At 42.4% G+C, this 12,321-nt stretch overlaps 1 protein-coding gene and 1 pseudogene across 1 annotated transcript in view; one reads left to right on the forward strand and one right to left on the reverse strand.

Moving 5' to 3' along the window:
• DCHS2 (dachsous cadherin-related 2) overlaps window positions 1-12,321 on the forward strand; it is a 191,308-nt gene that overhangs the window by 107,561 nt on the left and 71,426 nt on the right. The window contains exon 3 of the mRNA XM_059697793.1: window positions 9,472-9,703. Coding sequence (XP_059553776.1) covers window positions 9,472-9,703 — 232 coding nt within the window. The remainder of the gene's footprint in view (window positions 1-9,471; window positions 9,704-12,321) is intronic.
• Window positions 3,094-3,727, reverse strand: LOC132234417 (kelch domain-containing protein 4-like; annotated as a pseudogene).

Consider the following 12,321-nt stretch of genomic DNA (forward strand, 5'->3'; position numbering starts at 1 on the left):
TGTCCTTTAAAGAAATATTTGCTTATCCTAGGCACAGAAGAGTATTCTCTTGTTTTCTTCCATAAACGTTATTGTCTTACCTTTTACATTTATTTTTTTCAATATAGTGGGAGGAAGGTTTATTTTTTCCAGTATGGGTATTCAGTTGACCCAGCGTCCTTTGCTAAAATGATCATTCTTTCCTCACTGTACTGAAGTATCACTTTTGTCATGAATCATTTGACTGTGTATGTGTGTGTCTATTTCTGGACACCCTATTTTTTACTTATTTGTCTAACTTTGTACTAGCGCCATACTCTTATTTTTTTTACCTTTATAATAGGTCATAATTCATGTATTCTTTTAGCTTTGTTCTTCATTTTCAAGATTGCCTGGGCTATTCCTGACCATTTACACTTGCATGTACATTTTAGAAACAGCTTGTCTAATTTCCATGACATTGCAGCAAAGATAGCCTACTATACACACAGTTTTACACTTTTCTTTTCACTAAGTCTATTTTGGAGACTTTCTTTGTTACTGACTATTCCCTTATGTAGATAGGTACTGCTAACACCTTTCTGGTCTAATCCTTCTCTTTTGAAATTAGTGAGAGAATCCGCCTACTTAAGATATAAGTCAATGAGGAAAAATGAGTCTGAATATATTTATTACAAGTAAACATGTATAAATTAACATGAAAGTATTCAGTAAAATTACTGTGAGCTATTACTATATTCAGTAAAATTACTATGATCTATTTGGTTAGATTTTATCAACCCCTGACTATGTGATTGCAGGAGGCCTTGAGTCTACTATGTAAGACATCATGTAGTAAACAAAAATAGGAGTAAACAGAGGAGTTTAGGTTAATTCAAGTCTCTGTGATGGTTTAAAACTTAACATATGTGCACACAAATATTTACCCAAAGCTTCAGAAATATATTCTCAGTAGATTTTAAGACAAGTATAAAAGGCCATCCTAGGATTGAATAGCCAGTTTAATTCTAATACTATAGTAGTCAAACATCTGTTTCTAATTAGTTGGTTTCAGATGACTTTGTAAAAATGTACCTAGAAATTATCTTAATAGAAATAAGATCATTTGATGCCAGAAAATTTTTTACTGATAAAAAAAGCAGTGTACTAATTAGGATTATTGGCAGAGGAATAAAAAAAAAATCAACCCAGATATTTAATTTAAACCTCCTTTCTTACTTCTTTCTGTTTTTATATTGAACATACTCTGCAGACCTACTCTATGGAAAGGCCTGCCTTTTCTCAGTTTACCAGTCTCTATGGCAACATTCAAGTACAGCTTTAACCACAAGCTTGAACAAAGGGGAGGCCTTTTCACCCCAGCCAAAAGGTATTTTCTTTTCTAGATAACTAAGAAAGGGTTTACAGGCTGTGTAGCAGCTTTTGATAGCTTTTAGAAGTCAAAAAGGAAACATTCTTCAGGGTGGCGATTGCTATGGTCTGAATGTTTGCGATGCTCCAAATTCATATGTTGATGGTCTTAGGAGATGGGGCCTTTGGAAGGTCACCAGGCCGGAGCCCTCAAGAATGGCATTGGTGCTCTAATAAGAGACCCCACAGAACTCCTTAGCCTCTTCCCTCATCTAAGGGCACAGCCAGAAGTTGGCAGTGTCTGGGCCATGCTGGCACCTTGACCTTAGACTTCTAGCTTTCAGAACTGTGAGAAATTTCTGTTGTGTATTAATCTCCTAGTTTATGGCATTTTGTTAAAGCAGTCTGAACAAACAATGATGTATATGACTCAGAATATTCTTGTGTAAAAACTCCTTCTTTTGTAGAAAGAAAATCCTCCAACAAAGCACAACATAGTCTAGATTATTAGAACAGAGAAATCCTCCCTGCAGGTACTTCATATTCAAGGTGATTCATCATAATCCCAGCCCTGGCGCAGATGGGAACTGGTCTGCACCCTGCCACATTTAACGTAGGTTTTATTATTATTTAGGCATGAGTAAGGAGATAATTGCTATTTTTAAAACAGTTTTTTTATATTCACAGATCCCCAGAGGAGGCACTAAGGCAGGCAGTGTGTGTACACAAGGGAAACCCCGGGGTCAGGAGGCAGAGGGAGAGAGGAAACACTTCAGGCAGGGGTTTCCAAGGGAAGGAAGGCGAGAGGCAGAACAAGCAGGCTTATGATTGGCCAGTTTGAATAGATTCAGTGGAATCTTGGGCATAGAAGCTGCCTCTAGTTATCTGGTACCTGACTGTGGAGTGATTAGGGTAGGTGCATTGTGTCCTGGAGTGTGAAATCCCCATAAAGGCTGTGGTTGGGGGGTGGGCTCTGGAGTGGTTGGTTTGCATTTGAAAAACATGCTCACCTGATCCTGGTCAGTCCCTCCAGGATCAGAAGGTCCCAGATGTCAAAGTATCAAAACACAGAAAATAGAAAACATGGCCAATACACTGCTCTGGTGCAGAGTTCCCTTGAAGAGGAAGGCAAAGGGCTCACCAGAACTCCCGGTATAGGTAAGACTATGCAGAGGAAGCAGCTGCGTTGTCACTCCAATTTATTGGAGATAACACCCAGTAATACTGAGGGAATTCACTACTCAATTTAACTGTTGGCCCAGGGTAGCATCATAAATCACCAAAGAAAGCTTCTGTCATAACATTGGTCACTTTCAGCAACTTCTTTTTTTGTGTCAAGCCCCATGTGGTCCCATACAAGCTTCCTTCAATTCTGCTCAGTCCTGGGCAGATAGTCCTCATACTCCTTCTCGGGCACCACCAACGTGCACTCTTCCTCTTCCCCACTTTCCTCTCTGGTGTCATCATATGTCTCATATTCACTTCCACATTTGGCATCTTCTATCTCATCTCCATTCTTTGTCAAGGTTACCTCCTCCAGATGCTCTTGAGTGTTTGGATCCATCTCCGCCCCCGTCTTCCACTCTTTTATCAAGTCACCGAGGTGCACTGCTTCAGTCATACTCCTGCAAACATAAAGTGGCTCGTCCTTCGCGGCCAGTACAAAACTGGGGCGAGAACGAGGCTCTATTAGAGGGCCACCGGCTTGTCAGAATCGCCTTCCTCCTTCCTGGTGTCTGGGGCAGAGGACATGTTCAACGGAGATCAGAATTGCAGTCTCTGTGGCCACCACTTTGACCCCTCCCAGGGCTCCGAGGTGCCAGCTTCCCCACGTTCCTGCTTGTCATCACCTTCCGGCTGCACTTCTTTTGGCCTCACCTATATTTTCTCTTCTCTGACCTGGGTCCCCTTAGCGGTCCCACAAACCAGCAGTTCTTTGAGGTGTCATAGAATACAGGCCATTAAAGAAGTTGTCCTCCAGACTTTCTTCCTCTTCTTCACCACAGACACCCCTGAGGAACAGTGTCTGATGGTTCCAGGCCATAGCCACTGAAATGCCAGAGGTTGAGTACACTCTATGCCCCGTGATGCAATCTGAGTCCACACCCACTTGCCTTTCCTTCCTTCCTCGGTCTTGAGTCAGAACATATCTGAATGCAGGGTGAGTTTGTCCACCTTAGTTGACTGTTTCCAGTAGCCTCCATAGATATTTATGCTCCCCTGGGGAGTGGTGGACATTTGGCAGCCCAGTCTGGGTGTCGTCCCAGTCCCTCATGGGGACAGCTTGCTCCACATGAATGTGTCCAGGTTAATGGCATACATGCCATTGTAGAGATGTAATCCCTTCTACACTCATGGAACTACTAAAAATAATTAGCTATGTCTTCCAGGCTACCATCCAATACCCACATTGACCTAAAGAATCCCCTATTGTCCCAGGTTCGATTCCGGTCAGGGGCATGTGCCTGGGTTGCGGGCACATCCCCGGTGGGAGATGTGCAGGAGGCGGCTGATCGATGTTTCTCTCTCATCGATGTTTCTGGCTCTCTGTCTCTCTCCCTTCCTCTCTGTGAAAAATCAATAAAATATATTTAAAAAAAAAAAAAAAAAAAAAAAGAATCCCCTATTGATTTGACTTACTCCTAGGTTTTGGTCATCAAATGCAGGACACTTTAAAGATCCGTGTAATAAAGAGGATCAATTCATCTGCCTCTGTATGAGCAGAGAATGACACATTCAATGTGGATGAAGATGGGGACACGGTGTTTCTACAGTCTGTCTTGTTAGCATCTAGTGTCTGGAAATGGGCAATCAGAGCTTTAAGGTCTCCTCCTTCTGCAGTGTTTGGACACCTTCTTCTCCATTTTGGTGGCCTTCTTCTCCTTCTTGCCCATCCCGTGGCTCCAAGGAGGTGCAGGGAGCTCAAGGAGAGAACTTCACATGCAGCCCACCTGAAAACAGGTTCTCCTGAGGGCACGCCTGGCCATGCATTTCATAAAGGAAGGGAGATAGAAACATCAATGATGAGAGAGAATGATTGATCAGCTGCCCCCTACACGCCCCCTACTGAGGATCAAGTCTGCAACCCAGGCATGTGCCTTAACTGGGAATTGAACAGAGACCTCCTGGTTCATAGGTCAATGCCCAACCACTGAGCCACATGGCTGGGCTGGCCATGCATTTGTAAAGACAAATTTTAGAAGAGTCGTCCTTATCCCCTCAAATAATAAAGTTTTTAACAACTTCCTAACCTTCACCTTGTTTGGACCTAAAACTGCCTTCAATGTTTGTCTTAGAATGTATGAGAGCAAGCAACATACAACTGTGTGTGTGTGTGTGTGTGTGTTCCAGTGTGCAGTGTTTATTCTGTTGTCTGCATATTTATAAATTTCTTCTGTGATTCACCGTGCATTTCTACAAGGTGAAGTCTGCATCTGTCGTGATTGTTGTGTGCAATATCTACCAGCAGCATATGTCCCTAATCAGAAAGGTTAGTAGAGATGAAGATAACAATGTTGACAATCACTGGATAGGCTGTCTTTTAAATACAATCTAGACTGAGTCAGAAGACTAAATGAACTCAGACAAGATATTTTATGTTCAAGATATTGGATTGTAGGCCATAGTGAATTTATTTAAAACAATGAACTATACTTTGACAAAAGACTTTTAACTTTATAGAATTGCCTTGATAGTTTGTGGTTTTTCCTCTGATCCTTTCTCTTCCTAACGCATGTCTTGAAAGCTCTTTGGAAGAAAATTGCTGAGAACCCATTTGCTGGTGGTTACTAAGATATTTATCTGTCAAAAGAAGAATTTTTTCTTATAAAATACCTAGATGTTCTGGGCTTCTTTTCTATTTATTCTTGTGATGACTGTCAATATTTTAAAAAATTCAATCATTCCTCCTATTTTACTGGTATCACTTTTGAAATAACCTATTTTTTGCTGCTACTGTTGCTGCTATTTATCTCACTCATAGAAGCCATGAGGATGTTATAATATCATACAATGGAAACAAATAATTGGATTACATTGGAATCAAGAGGGTTTTCACAATAAAGCCCCATAATTTAATTACCCCATGCTTTACCTAATTCCTTTTTCCTCTTCCCATTTATTTTCATTAAGTGAATGTCTCCTTTTTGGTATGTATGTCTATTAACATTCTATTCCTATTTTCTGTGACATCCTGAATTCTGTAGCTGAAATATGTGTCTGAGATAAAGCTATTTCGTCTCTATCTCACTATTCCAGGCTTAGGGCAGGGATGGGGCAAACTAGCAATATAGAAAGTAAATTGATTTAGCCCGTCACCATTACATACATTCATGATAAAAGTTGGTTATTATTTGTGCTACATGGTTTGTGTGTAAAGCAGATAGGTCTCTAAAATAAAAGCAAACTTGCTAAATAAGAAGGCATATTCATTTTTCCCTTTTTACTGCAGCTTTATTGAGGTATGAACCTTTATAATAAAAGGCTAATATGCAAATTGTGCCCTCAACCCGGAGTTCGACCAGGGTGCAGTGCTGGCCAGCTAACCACCTGCGGCCCCTCCCCTGGCCTGTCTGGTCTGATCGGCCCTGATTGGGGCGGGCCAGCCAGACCCTACCCGTGCACGAATTCGTGCACTGGGCCTCTAGTTAATAAATAATATTGTATGTATTTAAGGTATTCAGCCTGATGTTTTGATTATACATATGCATTGTGAAATGATTACCACAATCAAGAAATTAACATATACATCAGCTCACATACTGAGTGGTGAAAATCCTTAAGACCTCAGCAAATTTGCGTTTAATATTATTAACTATAATCACTACACTGTCCCTCAGGCTTCCAGAACTTATTCATTCTGCCTAACTGAAATTTAGGTCACAATTATTTAAATTTTAACAGATTATATTATCTCACTTTCCAAAACATATTCAAGTGCTTATTGCTATCTTACATTTCATTGACCCTCACCCCCACCCCAGTTTAAGAAATAAGCCTTTGACCAGTTGCTCAATTATTTTTTAGCTAAATTGTCTGAACTATGTCTCAAATTGATTGTTTACAATTCTCTAATATACTATCAGAACCAATCCACAATGTCTTCAATATCACTCTACCTCATTCTTATCTCTAAAGTTTAAGCCTGCCATCCATCCATTATCCTCCATATTCTTATCCTCATCCTTCTTTTTTTCATCCTTTAAATTGAATTAATCTCCTACCTACCTTCTGTACCCTCCCAAGCTCTCCTACCATGGCCTCTGGAACTCATAGCCCATCATTTAGCCAACTCCCTATAAACTCAGCCTGGTCTATGACTACTCCTGTATCTTCTTGCCCTGATTAAAACAGTTCTTCCCTCAGGATACCAACCCCTCTCTGACTCTTTTACAGAGAAACTGACATTCTGCTAAATCAGAAGCCGGGAGGGAGGTGTCCAGGTGGATGCCCTCCCTGTTGCCCATTGCAGCATCCAGATCACTTCGACTCCTTTCTCCATCAAAATCCAATTCACGCCTGGCCATTGTGGCTCCCTGGTTATGATTGACTAGAGGCCTGGTGCACAAAAAACGTGCATGAGGGAGGGGTGCCCTCAGTCCATCCTGCACCGTCTCCAATCTGGGACTCCTCGGGGGATGTCCGACTAAACCAGCAGTCGGACATCCCTCTCACAATCCTGGACTGCCAGCTCCTAATCGCTCACCTGCCTGCCTGCCTGCTTGCCCCTAACTGCCCCCCCCATCCCGGCCTGATCGCACCTCACTGCCTCTGTGTGCTGGCCTGATTGCCCCCAACTGCCCCTTCCCTGCCGGCCTGGTCAACCCCAGCTGCCCCCCTGCTGGCCTAGTTGCCCCTCACTGCCCTTCCTGTTGGCCTAATTGCCCGCAACTGCCCCCTCTGCTTGTCTGGTCACCCCAAACTGCACCCCTGTCCCCCACTGGCCTGGTTGCCCCTAACAGCCCCCCCCCCCCCCCGCCAGCCTGGTTGCCTCTTACTGCCCCCCTGCCAGCTTGGTCACCCCTAACTGCCCCCCCTGTTGGCCTGATTGCTCCCAACTGCTCCCCCCCCCCTGCTGGCCTGGTTGCCCCTCATGCCCCCCCCCCCCCACCAGCCTGGTCGCCCCATGCAGCTTGCTGTTCAGTTGTTTGGTCATCCCTCACTAACCCCCCTGCCAGCCTGGTCGCCCCACATGGCCTGCTTGTTCAGTTGTTTGGTCATCCCTCACTAACCCCCCTGCCAGCCTGGTCGCCCCACATAGCCTGCTTGTTCAGTTGTTTGGTCATCCCTCACTAACCCCCCTGCTGGCCTGGTTGTAGGCAGCCATCTTGTGAGGGTGTGAGGGTTAATTTGCATATTATCTCTTTATTATATAGGATTCCCAGTCAGGGCACATACCCAGGTTGAGGGCTTGATCCCCAGTTATGGGAGTGCAGGAAGCAGCTGATCAATGATTCTCCCTCATCATTGATTCTATCTCTCTCTCTCCCTCTTCCTACCTCCCTGAAATCAATAAAAATTATATTTTGTAAAAACAATCCACATTTGAAATTCCTATTTCAGACTATACCATGGACACTGTTGTTGCCATCACATTCTCAACATCCTTGTCACTCTGGACCTTTATACCTTACTCACAGTCTTCCTCTCCACCATTGTTCCCTCCCAGACACTTCAGTGTCCACTGATTGAACAACCCAAGCCAGTCTGCAGTGCCCTCTTATTTCACTCTACCTGGGAAATTTAGGTTTGCTGAAGATAGACAGCCCACCTGCATTTTGAGCATACAGGCTAGATGGAACTCCCATTGTTTGTATTAATTTGTTGCTGGCATGGCCCTGTACTTCAACTTAGAACAAGGAAAATTACATTTTTCTAAGGATGTATTTCTTTCTTTCTTTATTTTATTTATTGATCTTAGAGAAGAAAGGAGGGGGTAAGAGAGAAGAGAGGAGAGAGAGAAACATTTGTTGTTCCACTTATTTATGCATTTACTGGTTGATTCTTGTATGTGCCCTGACTGGGGATCGAACCCCCAACCTTAGTGTATCAAGATGATGCTATAACAAACTGAGCTAACTGGCTAGGGCCAAAGATGTATTTCTTAACTTAGTTTTAGTCCCCAAAGTCTGAGATATATGGGACCTCAGAGCCTGAGTGTCACTTTCAGATCCATCCTTAGTGTCATCCCAAACAATACTCTTTCTGGCCCTCCTGGCCCTCACATGAGCTTCCTGCAGACCTGCGCTGTAGCAGTCCTCCTTTCCTCTCCTGCCAAAACTTCTTTTCCACTGCCTTTCCTCCTCAGTGCTTCTCTATCATAGAAAAAGAAAAAAAAAATTAAGAGAAAGACAGCAAGAGAAGCCGGAGGCTGAGTGAGTGAGAAAACCCAGGCTGTGACTTCCCAAGGATTTTTGTCAAAGATGAAAGTATCAAAATGTGCCAGATACAAATGGTGCTTTAAAGTAGGAACATATGTTTTACTTCAGAAAAGTGAAAAACCACAGAGGATTATTTTCTTCTATTATAGTCTCTCCCCTTCTCCTTATTTTGAGATGAAGGGGACACAAAATAAACAGCCTCAGATCCACTTCTCGCTATTTTGTGTAGTATATTACTTTCCTAAAATTTGAAAAATTCAGAATTCTGAAACAGATCTGGCCCCAAATATTTAGGATTGCTACCTTCCCTGCTACCATTGCCTTCAGACTTGATTCTAAATAGCCCCCCAAGTGGTTTCCCTCCTCCCTGCCTTGCTGGTCTTCAGTCTGTTCTTAATACTGCAGCCAGAGTCCCAGTGAAAATCCACGTCAAATCAAGCAACTTCTCTGTTCAAAACCCTCCAGTGGGTCAGAGCCATGGTTCCTTCAGGGGCTCACAGAGTCCTCCATGCTCTGTCCCCGCCTCGCTGCTCCCCAAACAGGCCTGGGAGGAACACGGCATTCCTGCCTCAGGGCCTGTGCACTCGCTCTTTCCTGTTTCTGTTATGCTTTTCCTCCCGATGACTGAGGTCTCGCTCCCTCCTATAGGTCAGTCTGTGATTCAAATGGCACCTTCTTAGTGAAGCTTTCACCGATGATTTTTTTTCTAACATCGTGCCCTCCACCAGTGATCTGTTTGTAATGGCTTCTCATTCCTCAACAGGGTGGACTAAGCGCTCAAGCTTTTGTTCGTGTGGATGTGGAGGACGTGAATGATAATGAACCTGTGTTTAACCCGCCCACCTATGTGCTGAGCATTAGTGGCCAGACCCAGCCGGGAACCGAGATCATCAATGTCCTTGCCACTGACAGGGATGCTGGGGTATACGGAACAGTGGCTTACGAGCTCATCCCCAGTGACCTGTCCTCCCTTTTTACCATCGACTCTACCACAGGTATGTGATCCTGGAACAGTTTGCCTCTGGAATCAACATCTTCCGTGAAACAGCCAGAAAGTGAACAAGAGTGATTTCTTTTATTAGCAGGGATGTTGCAAGACTTATGTCACCTGCCAAATGGCAGTGAGGTGTATTGAGAAGAGCAAGGGCTTTGTAGTTCGGTTATACTTGGATCTCAGTCCCAGCTTGTGATTTTCACTGGCCCCACTCTCCTTACTTAAAAAAAGTAGTGCTTATGATCCCTATGTTGGCAAGTTTTTGTGAGGATTAAAGGCAATAATTTAGGAGAAACAACTAGCCAATATGTTTCTTCCTCGTATGCCATCTAAGGGTGACTTGGCGTGATTTCAGAGTGCTAATCATATTAGTGCTAAGAGCCTTATACAGACATCCTTTTCTAACACTAGGTCTCGAATTCCCTTAATCTCTTTGCTTAGTTTCCTTGTTTTTTTAAATACCTAAAGCTCCTTTTAGTTCTCTAATACGACAGTTGTGCTTCTGCCAAAGAAGTCCGACAAGCAAACTGAGTTTTTTAGAAACAGTCATTATTTAAGTTGGTACCCTTCCCTTCCTATTGGATTCTTATTAACAAAATAATGTTTGAAATAATTATTTCTAGAAAACATAAAATTACAAGTATATTACATTATAATACTTTTGAGATATTAGAGATATTCTGGTCTAAAATTTTTTTCTTTTACCTTTTTTCTTAAAAAATTTTTTTACATTTTTTTATTTTGTCGTAAGAACACTTAAAATGAGATCTGCCCTCTTAAAAAATTTTTAGGTGCACAATCCTTTATTGTCAACTGTAGGTACAGTGTTGAACAGCAGATCTCTAGAATTTATTCCAAAACTTAATTGAAACTTTGTTCCCACTTTTTAGCAATTTCCCATTTCTCCCTCCCTGTCATCTCCTGGCAACTACAATTCTACTCTTTGATTCTAGGAGTTTGACTATTTCAGATACCTCATATAAGCGGGATAGACATTTGTCCTGTTACTAGCTTATTTCACTTCAGATAACGTCCTCCAAGTTCATCCATGACGGCACTTCCTTCTTTTTAAAAGCTAAGTAATCTTCCATTGTGTGTACATATCATGCTTTGTTTATTCATCCGCTGATTGACATTTAGGTTGTTTCCACAGCTTGACTATTGCGAACAGGCTTCAGTGAACATGGGAGTGCAGCTAACTCTTGGCGATTATGTTTCTTCTTAAAGCCCCTGATCTGTGCATGGGCAGAATGAGTATCTATTGTGATGGTGATGATAATGTCAGATGCCCTGGTAGGCATGCTCTGCACATTGTCCTATTGGATCTTTACCACACTCTTTGCAACAACCACATTCATTAGCAACAAATAATGATTCACACGGGACATCTAGTCTGCCAGATTAGTTTGCCTTCTCACCCAGCCCCAGGAGAGCCACTGCTTCTTGCCAGGAAAGTGTGCTTTATCTGGAGTGTGTGGCTGCTGGGGGATTCGCTATTTACAGGGACAGTCTTTATAAGGCAGAACTTTCCTTGCTCAAAGTAACCCCTTTGACATTTAAAAGATCAGAAGAACATACTGTTTTAGGATATTGGTCTGCTTATCTTGGCTTTCTCAAAATTCCTCAAAACTGAGGACCTTAACTGCTTGTCAAAATGCCAGGCCCTCTAGGACAATAGCATTGCCGAAATTATATAGGTCAGCCAGTAATCAGGGCACAGCCTCAAGAAGCATTCAGCAGATTGTTTTTAGAAGACATCAACACACTCAGCATCTAGTTTCCCCTGGAAGATCTTGAAGAAGGAGCTGGGCAGTATCCTATTTTTAGAAGAGATCTCTGTTGTGCTGGCTTCAGTCAGCCACAGGCTCCCATTCCTGGCACTGGGTACAAGACAAATGCCATTGTTAATCACGGAGAACACTTTATGTGAGTCATTATCTAGGGAGGTATCATGGTTTTGCTTTGTTTTTTTTTTTTTTTTTTTTAAAGGAAAACCAATTTTGTAATGGAAGTGGCTTTGGGTTATTGTTGGCCGGTGCCTATATTATTTTCATGTCAGTGCACTCAAGTTGAAGACATTTATCAGTGTAACAGTACTTGGAATTTAGTTGCACTTAATCACAACTCATGAGAAATTCATGAAAGCTGGTAATGCTTTGCTTTAACCTTTAGAAGAGAATTGAAAAGCATCATGACTAACTCTGGGGAAAAGGTTGCCCAGTGTACCGGAAGTCTTCAATTTGAACAGTTGCATTCAAGTTCATCTGTTGGTTGACTGCCACCCCACATACATTTTCTAAATTGCACATAATAGACTTCCAGGCCCTGCCCTTAAAGGTCATCTAACTATTGATGTTATCAAAGAATTGAACAAGAAGCAGTTTGGAATATGGTTTTTTTCTTCTTCATCTGTGCTTTTGTTGTAACCTATAGGAAGCTGCTCCTTCTTGCTTCCCCTTTAAGGCCTATCTCTACAGAAGCTGCCAGTGCAAACACAGTCTCAAGGAATTGCCTTTAGCCATACATTTGTGGAACAAAAAAAACAAATGACATTTAGAAATAATTGAAAATTTATTTAAATCCTTATTACATTCTCATAAGAAATTGCAAGAGAGTGTC

This window comes from Myotis daubentonii, chromosome 5 (assembly GCF_963259705.1).
Source record: "Myotis daubentonii chromosome 5, mMyoDau2.1, whole genome shotgun sequence".
NCBI classification, from domain to species: Eukaryota; Metazoa; Chordata; class Mammalia; order Chiroptera; family Vespertilionidae; genus Myotis; species Myotis daubentonii.